A 14,740-nucleotide genomic window follows, 5' to 3' on the forward strand; every position below is an offset into this window, starting at 1 on the left:
CTGTAGACCTAATGACTCCATCGGTGACATGCAGATTAAAAGTCATTGCTTGTAGAACTGCTCCACATTTCAGACTCTAAAGACTGAAGCTCAGCTGACTTGGATCAAACTGGATCCTGATGTTTCCCAGAAGGCCTGCTGGACTCTCTCTACTGTCCTCCTGGATCCTGGTCCTGCTCGGTCCAGTCTTCTGTTCGGGTCTTGATTCTGCTCCAGATCAGCTTCCACCTCTTTCTGAACCTCCAGAAAAGCTTTTTTTCACCTCAGTCTCTTCCTGAGGTCCTTCTCTTTAATGGAGACAAGTCAGGATGATTGAGAGACAGACACCTCCACCAGCTCTCAGCTCTCTCAGGATGTCTCAAGATGAGGTCAAAGGTCAGCTGATGATCAGCTGTGTCAAACCTCTGACAACATCTTTGGTGTCAGAATGTCTGAGAAATGTCCAGAAATCTTTTTTTCGCATCTGATGAAATTATAGTTGTGAGTCTGGACCGGACTCAGGATTTGGCAAATATAACGAGATCAGGACCCATTTGGACAGGTGTTCAGTCCATCTCTCACTCACACACACACACACACACACACACACACACACACACACACACACACACACACACACACACACACATACACAAACACATTCACAGGAAAAGAATCTAGGATGACAAATTAACTTCACATGCATGTTTCTGGACTGTGGGGAGAAACAGCTCCTCCTGCTCCTCTTCCAGCTGGCAGACTCTGATTCCTCCATGTTTTAATCAAAGCTCACATTTGTCCCTTTAAATCCATTGAGAATGTTGACAATCAGGAACGTCCACAATTTAGTCCTTTAATTCCAAGATGATGAACTTTATTAATTATATTATTATAATAGATTATAATAGAAAGCACTGCTCCAGAAAATCAACAATACATGAACTCTTACTGATTATGAGTTAACATTGGACAGTTTAATGAAACTGTTTCCTCATCTGATTTAACATTTCCGCTCACTGCAGCTGACGAGAGAAGAGAGACGTTTCCTGTCTGAGAAGCTGTGACTGAATAGCAACACACCTTCAGAGAGAGGCTGAGAAATTCATCTTAAAAGGAATAAAACACACAAAACTACTAAAGAGAAGATTTTCTAACCCATGGATGCAAAATAATGAAATAAAAACAACATTACACGTTTAAAGGAAATAAAAACATAATAGAAATACAAACTAAAAAGACATTTAAAAAACAGAATGACAAAACCCACAAATCTACAAAAGACTCAAGACCACAAGTTCAAGGATGATGAGAATGCCAAGAGTTGTTGAGCGGGGGGCGATGCCGACAAGTGCCGAGTAGCGGATCCTCACAGCGGCGCAGAGCGGTGCTCACACACAGCGCTCCCCCCCCCCCCCCCCCCCGAGTACGTGGTGCCCCAGGCAGGAAACTGCTTCACCTGTAGGACGGACCGGCCCTGGTCTAAACTAAAGAAGTGAAGTGAGTCAGTATGAACGTCTTCTCCTTCAGGCTTTAATGTGTGGCCTTCTCAAGGTGTATCTTCTAAAGACTGAATTAAATTTCTTCTTTGTTCTGTTAAAGCTGTTCCCACCTTTATCACTGCATCCAGCACTGTTTCTGCTTCCTGAGCTGCTTCATGTCCAATAGCACCGCCCACGAGTCCTCCTGCTGCTCCAACAGCTAATGCTGCTTGCCCTCCCACAACCACTGCTGTTGCGGACACTGCTCCTGCAGACCCTTTGCAGACTATTGACCCTTTGACTCTCTTCATCACTTGGTATTTTGTTTGAGATATTTGTGTCACAGCCATTGTAACTACTCTAACCAGAGCTTCTATGCCAAACAAAGCTCCCAACAAAGCCCCCGTTGCGACCCCGGCCAGTTCGATCAGAAATCTGTTGGCCACTTGGCGTCTGGCCTGGTTTCTGATCTCCTCTGGTGGCAGGTTTTCTGGAGATGACTGCTTGATTTGGTCCTCCTCTCTCTGGATTTCTCTCTCCACACCTTGCAGCAGGTCGTTGGTGTAGCATTTGCCGTTTCTTTTCACCGTTAGCTTGTCGATGGTCTTCAGTAACTCTTCCCTCTGGAAGCGGTTGCTCCTGTAGTCGTTCTGCAGCGTGTTGTCGTTCCAGTATTTGTTGTCGAAAACATGGCACCGGCCGCCACAACTGCTCACCAGGTCGCTCAGCTTTGGATTCTCACTGATGAACTCCTCGATTTTCATCCCTTCATTTAGCTGGTCGCCAAAAGTGAAGACGACCACGCCGTATTTCAGAGCATCTGCAGAGAAATACTCACATATTCTGCTGATGACTTCTTGCTCCTGCTCTGAGAATGTCTCAACTTTCAGCACGATGAGAAAGGCATGAATTCCAGGAGCACACTCTGTAATGCACTTCAAGATCTCAGGCTTCAAATCCTCCTCTGACCTTTCTGTGTCAAACAAACCAGGCGTGTCGACCAAAGTGATCTTTCTGTCACTGACATCTCTGGTTTCAGCTTGACATGTGGCTGTTCCAGACACAGAAGAATGATTTGCGGTGAACAAGTCCTCTCCAAGTATGATGTTAGCGAGGCTGCTTTTCCCACTGCCAGTTTTTCCCAGCATGACGATCCGCTTTGACTCTAAGGGAGAAAAAAGATTCTGTTCAAGCATACTGGATCTTTAATCATATGCTTCATTAAAGCAATTTGAAATGAAGTGAAGACGGACTGCAGTACGCCATGTTTTAAGAGAAAAGATAAAGATGTGACAATGTGACACTACTGGTAGATGCTGGCAGACTGATGATATATCTGGTCTAAAACCACAGATCAATGCTGTACTCCTACAATTTTTCTGATCTCGTTTACATCAAGTTTCAATTTTACATTTATATGTCACACACAACTTTACAACAGCTCCCATGACGAATAATAGAACAACGACTGTGACATGGCCTGGTATGGTGCAGAAAGGGTCCCACCCTGAAGCCAGGCCTTGGGGTTGGCACTGGAATGCATGCGCCTGGTGGCTGAGCTTTTGTCCACTGGGTAGGGCTTACCCCCGATGCACACTGGATGCGGTCCTTTTCCGGAACGGCTGCAGTCCGGATACCGCAGCTAATCCGTAGTCATTAAAATCAATGCTGTGATGCACACTGGCCGCGGTACGGCTGTGGTCCGGCTCCAGTCCGGCTCCGGAGCCTCTGCGGAGCTCCGGTCTCTTTCTGGAGCCCTACCGCGTCAATCTAGACAGAAGCAAGTCGCGTGCCGGAAGGAAACGCGACACGTGTTCCAAAAAAAGTCACTTCAAAATAAAATCTGTGTCGTGTTTTGCCTTAATATTCTATTTTTTACTTCTTCTGGTGGAATACAGAACAAACAATGTCATGTAGTCATTATACGTATTAGAAGAATGAACAGTTTTGTACTTCGTCACTGCTGAGAAGCCAAATGACACCAAAATGGCTCAAAACAGCTCTGTGACCGGAGCAGCTCCATGTTGCCAGATTGGGCGGGTTTGTGCCAAATCAAGCGACTTTTTTGAACACGTCGGACTCGTTGATGAAATGATTATGTGTTTATGACGTGTTTTTTTTTTATCATACAAATACGGTTTTAACGTGCATTGTCATCTGAGATGGTGGTTTGGGCTGCTTTCTGTAGAGTAAAATGGGTTTCAAATTGTGTACGGGGGAAAACGACAGATCTGGCAACCTTCTTCAGCAGACTGCAGAGACACCGCAGGCGGTGTGAATCACAGTGCTGCGATGTACCGGACCGGAGCCGGACCGCAGCCAGTGTGCATGAGGGGGCCTGAAGGGACGAGGCAGGTCCAGCAGACTCACCACCCGCTGAGGGAACCATAGGGGCCGATTGCAGTTTGGATCGGGTGGAAGCCAGCAAAAGGGTGCCCCACGACCCGATCCCCAGACACAGAGACTGGCTCTTGGGATATGGGATGTCACCTCATCAGAGGGGAAGGACTTTAATACCCCTTTCCCACTGGCCAAAAACCCCGTTTAAAACCGTTAACTATCGGCTCCTCATGGCAGTGGGAAAGGGTTTACCCGCGATTTCGACCCGGGTCGTTCAACCCTGCAATCGACCCGGTAATTTACCGGGTCACTTTGTACCAGTAGGAGGGACATATGTGGGAACTTACATGATGACGTCAACGCAGCGCGGCTACATTAGCTAGTTGTTGTTTCTGGACACAGCGTGAGATTTCCTTCAAGATAGCGAGACCAGAGAGCTTCTCTTGTTCCGTTGGGAAGAGAAGATTTGTCTACAGGTAACAGGGGCTGTGTTCCACTGCATGGTTTGCTTTCGTTTTGTTCTGTCGCACTGATGATGTCATCAACGTGGGACACCATCAGTGCGGGAAAACGCAGCGTCACAGCTCGCCAGCAGGCGGCGAGACCCGGGTCTGCATGCAGTGGGAAAGGAGTCTTAAAAAAAAAAAAAAAAAGGCGATCGTTAGCGGGTCGAAAACACGGGTTGACCCGCTAGTGGCAGTGGGAACGGGATATAAGCTTGTGAGGGAGGCTGAGAGGTACCAGCTCAATATAGTCAGGCTCACCTCCACACACAGCCGGGGCTCTGGAACCCAATCTCTCGAAAAGGGCTGGACTCTTCTCTTCTCTGGCGTTGAATGCGACAAGAGGCGGCGAGCTGGTGTGGGTTTGCTTATAGCCCCACAGTTCAGCTGCAATGTGTTGAAGCTCACCCCAGTGAACGAGAGGGTCGCATCACTGCACCTTTGGGTCAGGGATAGGTGCCTCACTGTTGTCTCAGCCTATGGGCTGAGCAGCAGTGCAGAGTACCTGGCCTTCCTGGAGTCCCTGGGACAGTGCCCCAACTGGGTACTCCACTGTTCTACTGGGGGACTTCAAGGCCCACGTGGGCAGTGACAGTTAGACCTGGAGGGGGGTGATGGGGATGCACGGCCTCCTTGATCTGAACCCGAGTGGTGTTCTGTTATTGGACTTCTGTGCTAGCCATAATTTGTTCATAATGAACACCATGTTCAAGCACAGGGGTGTCCATAAGTGCATTTCGTACCAGGACAGGTACGAAATGCAGGTACTAGGTCGGAGGTTGATGATCAACTTTGCTGTCATATCATCTGATCTCTGACCTTGTTTCTTGGACACTCGGGTGAAGCGAGGAGCAGAGCTGTGGACTGATCACCACCTGGTGGTGAGTTGGATCTGCTGGCGAAGGAGGAAACTGGACAGACTTGGCAGACCCAAACGTGTTGTGAAGGTCTGCTGGGAACGTCTGGCGGAACCCTCTGTCAGCAGAGTTTTCAACTCCCACCTCCAGGAGAGCTTCTCTCATGTCCTGAGGGAGGCTGGGGACATTGAGTCTGAGTGGACCATGTTCTCCACCTCCATTGTTGAAGCAGCTGCCCGGAGCTGTGGTCGTAAGGTCTCCAGTGCCTGTCGCGGCGGCAACCCCCGAACCCGGTGGTGAACACAGGAAGTAAGGGCTGCCGTCCAGCTGAAGGATTCCTATCAGGTCTTGCTGACTCGTAGGACTCCAGCCACTGACAGATATTGGTAGGCCAAGCAATCTGCAGCTGGAGCGGCCTTGGGGGCAAAAACTCGAGTCTGGGAGGAGGTTCTGGCATCTCAGGAGGGAAAAGCAAGTGTCCACCAACACTGTTTACAGTGGAGGGAAGCTGCTGAACTGGGGATATTTTTGGACAGTGGAAGGAATACTTTGAGGACCTCCTCAATCCCGTTGCTAAGTGTTCCTTGGAGGAGGCAGAGGCTGAGGTCTCAGAGGTGGACTGAGGTCTCAGAGGTGGATTAATCCATCAACCAAGCTGAAGTCACTGAGGTGGTTGGTAAGCTCCTCGGTAGCAAGGCTCCAGGGGTGGACTACCTTAAGTCTCTGGATGTGCAGGGACTGTCTTGGTTGACACGTCTCTGTAACATTGCATGACCATTGGGGATGGTGCCTCTTGACAGGCAGACAGTAGTGGTGGTTCTCCTTTTTGAGATGGAGACTCGAGGGTGTGCTCCAACTATAGAGGGATCACACTCCTCAGCCTCCTGGGGAAAGTTTATTCCAGGGTACTGGAGAGGAGGATTCGACCAATCCAATTTCAGATCCAGGAGGTACAATGCAGTTTTCGTCCTGGTCGTGGAACACTGGACCAGCTCCAGACCCTCCACAGGGTGCTCAAGGGTTTTTGGGAGTTCCCCCAACTATTCAACAGCCGTTTTTTTGGACTTGGAGAAGGCGTTTGACTGCTTCTGTTGTGGTATCTCAGTGTTTGCTACAGGATAAAAGTTTGGCCTGGGGGTGGGGGGCGGGATGAGAGACGGGCGTTCCCAAGAGTTACTGAGTGGGGGGAGAATGGCAGGGTGGGGGGCGGGCGAGGGACAGGCATTGCCAAGAGTTGCCGAGCGGAGGGGGGGTGTTGAGCGATGCCGAGCAGTACACTGCTCACACGGAGCATCGACGCGGCACTCACTCATAGCGCGCCGCTGCTGCTCCGCGGTGCTCACTCGTAGCGGGGCGTCCAGCTCAATCGATTGAGCGCAACTGCTAATTAGCCGCAAACGCGGCTTTTTTATTTTATTTTATTTTTTTTCCTGTCCATTGTCCAGGCACTGCAGAATTTAGCATGGGCGGGGCGCCCAGACTGAAAAAGGTCTGGTGGAAACCCTGTATCTTGTAGGGGGTGCTTTGGGAGTACGGTCAAGTTTGAAACAGTGGAGATGAGGATCACCACCTCCCAGTCTGAAGCCATGGTCTTCAATCAGAAGAAGGTGATCTGCCCTCACCAGGTTGGCGGAGAGACCCTTCCCCAAGTGGAGGACTTTCAGTATCTTCGAGTCTTGTTCATGAGGGAAGGATAGAGCCTTAGGTTGACAGCTGGATCGGTTGCTGCAGCTGCAGTGATGCAGCCATGACATCGGTCTGTTGTGATGAAGAAAAGGCTGAGCTGAAAGACGAAGTTCTCGGTTTACTGGTCAGTCTCAGTACTCTTGCCCTCAGCTATGGTCATGAGCTTTGAGTCATGACTGAACCCTGAACACAAGCCGCTGAAATGAGCTTCCTCCAAGGGGGACTTGGCGCTCCCTCAGAGATAGGGGAGGAGCTACGTCACCAGGGAGGAGCTTGGAGTCGAGCCGCTACTCCTCCATATCCAGAAGAGCTCGCTGAGGTGGCTCGGTATCTGTTTAGAATGCCTCCTGGACGCGCCCCCGCGCAGTAGTTCCCGGCATATACCACCGGGGGGAGACCCCGGGGAAGACTGAGGACAGGCTGGAGGGACTATGTCTCTCAGCTGGCCTGGGAACGTCACGGGATCCTCCAGGAAGAGCTGGAGGAAGTGTCTGGGGAAACGAAGTCTGGACATCCCTACTTAGACTGCTGCCCCCAAGACCCGGTCCCAGATAAGTGGTTGAAGTTGGATGGATGGATGTCAATTTACAACATGCAGTGTAAAGCATAAGAGGGGTGAGGTTTGTGGGGCCAAGAGCAACTTTAAGCAATAAAGTGGGGTGGGGAGAGGGAGAGGAGAGAAGCAGGAGCACGACAGACTATTATATACAATTCACAGTAGCATTAGAGTGGGGGAGTAGGTGTGATTGCAGTTGGATAGTAGACTGTTATGTACAGTAATTATTATATGTTATATACATGATATTAATTACTATTCTTTTAAAAAAACACATCTTTCCTTGTTGTGGACAGGAGGCAGGGATTTATCTCATCAAAAAAGGTGATTTCTGGTGAAATCCTAAGTGGATTGCCTCGCATGACTATATATGCATGTGTAATGTAATACCATGCAGTCATCTACAATTGTCCGATTCATCATTATTCAACTTCCTACTACTGTGTACCATCTGGTATGATTACACAGTGACCATGCACATTTCTGACTCTTGCGGCACGCTGGGAATTGATCTGAGACTGTGTGAACCTGTACCAGTCAGTCCGCCAACAGAAGTTAAACATGTTTAATTACCTCTGCCAAGGAGGTTATGTAGTCACGTCGGTTTGTTGGTTTGTTGGTTGGTTGTTTAGCTATATTACGGAAAAAGTTATGGACGGATTGCAATGAAACTTTGTGGAAAGGTGGGTCTTGGGCTAACTTAGAATCCATTAAATTTTGGTGATGATCCGGATCACTGTCTGAATCCAAGAATTTTTTAAAGGATTCTTTATCACTGAGAGATAGGGCAGTCTTTGACATAGTTGGGCATAACTCAACAATAAATGACAAGGGGGCTTCGCAAAAAATTACAGTGTCAGTTCTTCAATGACGAGAAGAGATATAAGCTGCTGATCCACATCACGGAAGTATTCCGGATACCAGGATCCAGAACAGACAAAATTAGGGGGACTCCGGAGTGTCAGTCACTGGGAGAAAACGCATTGAGATATGAACATGCAACAAACAGCTTTCTCCCATACATTATTTGTGTTGGGGAGAAATAAAATGTTTTTTAGTATATATGGTGTTGTTATTGTGGCAGAGGTCTGCGCTCTCTGAGTGCCAAATTACAGTCTTTTAATGTTTTCCGACTGAATGTGGACTGTGTCCGATTGATTTTAAATCATTTCGCAGCACATTTCATAGATCCACATACCAGACAGTTTGGCTGTGGGTGTGAAAGGGGATTCAGGACCTACCTTGAACCTGGTTTCGATGAATCTCCTCTTGAGCAGACTTGAAGATCTGTTGACCCAAATTAGTGTAAAGTTTTAAACCATTGTCAGCTGATGCTGTTTGCAGGACTCGTTATGTTTACTCCAGACAGTCCAATTGGTTCGCTTTTTTTCGTGATAATTTGTTTTCTCTTTCAATTGCAAACATTATATTCAATACAAACAAAGGACAAAAAGATTTTGTGAAACATTTTGTAAATGCTAAATGGACCACACTTATATAGCGCTTTTACACTGCATTGACAGAGCCCAAAGCGCTTTACACTGCATTATCGCATTCACCCATTCACACACACATTTACACACTAGTGGAGGCATCACACATTCACACACCAGTGGAGGCGGCTGCCGTGCAAGGCACTCAGTCCATCCACTGGGGGCCATTCAGGGGTCAGTGTGTTGCCCAAGGACACTTCGACATGCAGACAGGGGGAGACAGGAATCGAACTAACAACATCCCAATTGTGAGACAACTGCTTTCCCCACTGAACCACAGCCGCCTGTGTAACTGTGATTAATTGCAACATTTCTGTAGTTCATCTCAATTAATCACTTTTTGTGATCTTTAAAATTCTGCTGTTTTTTTTTGTTTGTTTGTTTGTTTTTTCGAGACAGTTTTAAGCAGGCCTGTGCGGTATACCGGTTTGTACCAAATACCGTTTTTTTTCGTTATGAAATGAATTTTTCATATACCACAATACCGGGGAACAGCCCAATCAACGTCTGGAACGTGCGCTGCGGTGAAGTGTTTCAGCAGGGACCCATTTCACTGCTGCACACCAACGTTGTTGGCTGCCGGCAAGAGTTCTCAAAGTGAAGCACACGCTGTTTACCCAGAGTACCAAAAAGAGGAGCCACGTCTGTGGTTTGGAAGTTTTTCAGCTTTAAAAGGTCAGATGTGGACCAAACAACTATCTTTTGCAAATGCTGTCGAGCAGAAGTGGTTAGCCGGCGGTGCTAACACTAGCAATTAGCTTCAACACCTTAGCCGAAAACACGTTGTAGAGTACCAGGAATGTCATAAACTAAGATCCACACCCTCCACATCCACAGCTCAATCTGCAGCAGCAGTCAGACGTCCATTCAAGATGTGTTCAAGATGCAGTGTCTGGCTTGGTCTGCCGCGGCTTCCGTAGTTTAGGGTGCGCACGCAGACATGCACCTGAGCTGTACGAGAACGCACTGTTTGGGCTCTTAAAATGTACTAAATGATCTCGTTAAGAATTAATTATGGACGTTACGCACTCAGGACACTTGGATTACAGCGGACGAGCAGTATGAAGGAAAATGGGAACGTTTTGTGGACTTTATGGACCATTTTTTCTGTCGGGCTCTGTCGGTCCCTGTTTGTTGACAATGAAAATCCCCAAACATCTCCAACTGCATTTGAAACGTCAAAAAAGTGCTCCAGAGTGTTTCTCAGCATGAGGGTGAGTAGAAAATGAGGCCAAATCGTTTTTTGGGTAGAGTATTCCTTTAAGAACGTTACTCATGCTACCGATTTGGGAGAGTTTAGGTAAGATCAGACAGTTTTGGGGGTATCTGCACCTGCGGCATCGCACCTGGTGGCACACTGTGCACGACTGATGTTGCACCTGCCACACACCTTGCATGGCCTACTGTGGGCACAAGGCCGGCCTGTCACATGGCTGGCCTGTTGTGGGCGCATGAAGCATGGTCGGCAGTACAGACATGAAATTAGATAACATCTCCAGAACGGTGAGGTGTACACTGGGTCAGAACAGCCAACCTGATAACGTCACTGAGAACAGAGTCTTTGACCATGTTGACTGGTCTGCAGTCAGTTTCCACCCATTCAGTGATCTCTTTAGTGAGCTTCGTCAGCGTACTTTCATCCACAGGTCTGCAGCAACTCTCTTTAAAACTGTACTTTGGTAGAACTGAGGCGACCTGGGCTGAGGTGCATCTGCTGCTCCTGAGTGTTTAGGGTGAGGTGGTAGCTCAGAGTCAACGTACTCCGGTTGTAAAATAAAATTTCACTGAAGTACAATAAGTCTGTCACAGTCATTAGGTGAACTGTGTTCAGTGTTTGCTTTACCTCACTGGACACGTGGTCGTCTGGGTGGATGACAATGCGGACCGTCAGGGGTCTGCTGCTGGTTCTTTGTTGTTGGAAAGTATAAATTCCTTTCAGTAAAACCTTGGCTACGACAGCGATGGGAAAAGACAACATCAGTCCAGCTCCGAGTACAGGAAACACCACGGATCCAAACCCTCTGCTGTCACATGACGTCAGGATTGAATTGATGCCCATTTTAAGAACCTGCAGAAAGAGGAATCCAGTGAGAATCACTCAGTATTCATAATGTGTCTTCATTTACACACTTACTTCAGCTGCAGCCCCATCTGGATCTCCGTTCCAGGGACAAAGACTGAGGAAGAACACTGCATGTGAAGGGAGTCCAGGTAAGTTCTCCACCAGCACGGGGATGCCCACCATCACTTCAGAGCCTGCTGCTGCTTTAAATGCTGCCGTCAGCTGTGGCCCAACCCGCTGGTGTAAAGTGTTTCCAATCCTTGAAGTTTGAGGATTGTAGCCGATCATTGGTGATACCAGTGCATCAACCTGAGAACAGGAATCCACAGCACTGACTCATCTGTCTATAAACTAACCATAAGCTGCTTGAACAAAGGTTTTCAGCTGTTTCAATGAATTCTTCTCACCTGTTGGGTTTCTATGGTTCCCTGAATGATCTCTACGTGGACTCCGCCTCCTCGGGTGGTTCGTCCTGCTGGGATCTGTGCAGCAGCTTCCATCTGGATCTCTGCACCACTTGATGGGCTGTTTGTGGTCAAGGTTCTGTTTCCAGAGGCCAAACTGTCCCTCAAAGAAGACCTGCCCTCTACCTCTTCTACCGTGGAGTTCACCTGGGAAAACTCATCTCTGGCCTGACGAGAGCTGAAGGATTCAAGTAAAGAGTCAACTTCCTCCACAGCTGGAATCTTGACTGAAACCTGTTCTGCTGGGTCAAATGGAGCAGAGCAGGCAGAAGCCTGCAGACTTTCCCTCAGGGAACCATCAGGATGTAATTCATAGTCTTCACCACTTGGGGGTGGAGGTGATGGAGGAATCACCTGTGGGGTCTGTGGGAAAACAATGGTGTGATTTTAATCCCATGATCAGTATGTCACAGGAAAAATCATTCAATAAAATTGGTATAATAGACACACAGAGGCACATCCATAACAAGGCAGTCACAGTATGATGAATGTATTTATTTACAAATGTTCATGGTACACACTGTATTAAACCTGGTATGTTGCAGATAGAAAAATATGATTATGATTTAATGATTAATGTTCACAGGCTGTGTTAGGAAAATGTCCTTCATGACGATGAGACGTCAAGGTCAAGTTTATTTACATAGCACATTTAAAAACAGAAACATACTGCTCCAAAGTGCTTTCCACAATTCAATAAACTACCATTACATAATAAAAAGTTCAACTATAGTAAGCATTAAACACAAGATTTAAAAACAAAACTGCTAATACAATAAAACTATGATACCAAAAAGCCTTAAAATCAGCTTGAATTGAAAGCCAGTGAAAAGAAATGGGTTTTCAGCAATGGTTTAAAAGACTCAACAGAGGAAGCAGCTCTGATATTAGAGTTTTCTAAAGTTCAGGACCTGCATTAGCAAACGCTCGGTCTCCTCTAGTTCTTAGATTAGACCACGGGATGTAAAAAAGAAGTTGGTTGGAGGACCTCAAGGTTCTTTGTGGGGTACACAGCATAATCAACTCAGTTAAGTAAGAAGGTGCCAAACTGTGCAATGACTTAAAAACAAACAGCAACATGTTAAATTGGATTCGGAAACTAATAGGAAGCCAGTGAAGGGAAACTAAAACTGGAGTGATGTGCTCCCAATGTCTAGTTCCTGGAAGCATATGAGCTGCAGCGTTTTGGACCAGTCTAGAAGACTGGTCAAGGCCAAAATACAAAGAGTTACAGTAATCAAGCCGGGATGAAATCAGTGCGTGAATTACTTTTTCCAGTTGATTGGGAGGGAGGTAAGGCTTAACCTTCCCCAGAAGTCTCAACTGGAAAAAGCTAGTTTTAACCACTGAACTCATCTGTTTTTCCATTTTAAACTGGCTGTCAATACGAACACCGGGACTTCTTACATCAGGGGTCTATTTCACCAAGCAGGTTGAAAAAACTCTGAGTGAAATCCTGAACTCTGTGTTGATCTACTCTGAAAGGGAAAACGCTGGGTCTTCAGTTACACAACAGTTGATTTGAGTTGTATTACTCAACTTCAAGTAGTTCCACCTGGAGTTAAGCACGTGCACGACAACTATAAGAAGCCAGCATTAATGGAGCACCGATTCGACGAGTCACCATGGCAACAGAGAAGCGGAGAGCAACATATAGAAGCTGGAACACATTTTTTGAAAAAAATGCAACACCGCTACAGCAGCGAAAGAGAGGGAGATGCCGTGGCAGAAAATTGCTGCCTGTGTTGATGCGTAAGTTTAAATGTAGTCCTTTATATCAGAATATTATTGAATATTAAATATTATTACAGGGAAACTGTTTGAATGGTCACCAATTAAGCTGTTTCATTTAGTTGTAATCCCGCAGGGAAGAAGCACACATGGCAGCAGCTAAAGATGAAATATAAACACATTGTTCAAAAGACCTCGGCATAATCTCATTGAGGTTCATCATTTTAACTATGTTTAACATTGTAAAGTAGCATAAATACTAAGTGGCTGATGGACTGTGCAGCTGTTTTATGTCACACATCTATATCATGTTATGTTACATAATTAATCCTATTTAATCTAATATTATTATCTATTATTTGAGTATAATATTTTAAAAATGTTATTGATACAAATATTTATTTTGTCTTTCATGTTCTTTTCTTCTTGTGGCCCAGATTGTGAAGGTTCTATCTGCCTGCTGGAGCCCCTTCATGCTACAACCAGCCTGAAACTGTCAGCAGGAAATACTCAGAATATTTTTGCGAAATGTTAGTTTGGAAAAATATACACAAATATACTGAAAGATGTCATTTATCCAGGATGAAGAGGATGAAACCGTGTCTGCTGCCTTCACAGAGGATCCAGAAAGTCATATGGAGGTACGTTACTGATTGTTCTCTTCCTATTAAAACTCTGAATACTCCTGTGGAACATAGAGCTGGACATTTAGCCGACACTGAAATATTCAAATTGTCATCCTTTTTAACAGATCATGGCTGGTCAGCAGCAGGATGGTCCCTCACCTTACACTTCACAGATCAACACTGTGAGATGATGTTCAGTAAAAACCAGAGGTTCATTCCATTCAGTTCATGTGCAGCTGGATAATTTAATGTCCTCTATGTATTCTTACCAGGCAAAGAAATGTACAAAATCCACTTACTTAACAAGACAGAGAAATCCCTTAAAGAACAGCAGTATCTGGACCTCCAGATGAAGAAGACGAAATTGGAAATTGAGATACTGGAGCAGAAGCTGCAGGTGGGTTCATGGTCACAGGTGAATTATGTTCACTATTGGAACATGAAGTAAACCCTTTATTTTTTTTGTAGGAAATAAAGAAGACAAAATGAAATGTGTGTCATGTCTTTTATTTGCTGTGGTGTAATGATGGTGGTGATTTAAACTCCTCAGTGCTGCATCTCCAGTGTTATATAAAAAACTCCCATTTGCGAAGAACCGCAGCGCAACACACAATATCTGCTGGGATGTGAGTGGCGACTGCGTTTGGTTATGTTGCAAAATATGGACGGAAAAGATTGTGAAATGCAGCGTATGGATTGAGACGTGAAGCAGTACCGTTCATAAAGGTAACTGTCCAGAAACGCCAAAACATCTCTGAGCGGTCTGCAAATGATCTCCCGACGAATATTCAAATCACGCTGCAGTAATGCTGCTCCTTCATCTGCAGGGTCGCTGATAAAAGGACATGAAATTTTGACAGCTACACAAAAACTCTCCAGCTGACTGAAAGAATGAGGAAATGGAGCAGAGCGTGAGGCTGAAAGGGGGCGGAGCCAGCGAGAAACTTCAGGGTTGACTGAGGAAA

General features: G+C 46.3%; 2 protein-coding genes across 2 annotated transcripts in view; both read right to left on the reverse strand.

Annotated features, from left to right (window-relative positions):
* Positions 1–14,740, reverse strand: part of LOC115408404 (GTPase IMAP family member 7-like) — a 693,369-nt gene that overhangs the window by 178,446 nt on the left and 500,183 nt on the right. The window lies entirely within an intron of this gene.
* The window catches only part of LOC115408325 (uncharacterized), a 354,329-nt gene continuing 340,423 nt past the window's right edge, over positions 835–14,740 (reverse strand). Inside the window, exons 13-17 of the mRNA XM_030119019.1 lie at positions 11,362–11,781; positions 11,027–11,263; positions 10,736–10,960; positions 8,641–8,686; positions 835–2,622 (exon numbers count right to left, since the gene is read on the reverse strand). Coding sequence (XP_029974879.1) covers positions 1,526–2,622; positions 8,641–8,686; positions 10,736–10,960; positions 11,027–11,263; positions 11,362–11,781 — 2,025 coding nt within the window. The 3' untranslated portion in view covers positions 835–1,525. The remainder of the gene's footprint in view (positions 2,623–8,640; positions 8,687–10,735; positions 10,961–11,026; positions 11,264–11,361; positions 11,782–14,740) is intronic.

Source organism: Salarias fasciatus, chromosome 3 (assembly GCF_902148845.1).
Source record: "Salarias fasciatus chromosome 3, fSalaFa1.1, whole genome shotgun sequence".
NCBI classification, from domain to species: Eukaryota; Metazoa; Chordata; class Actinopteri; order Blenniiformes; family Blenniidae; genus Salarias; species Salarias fasciatus.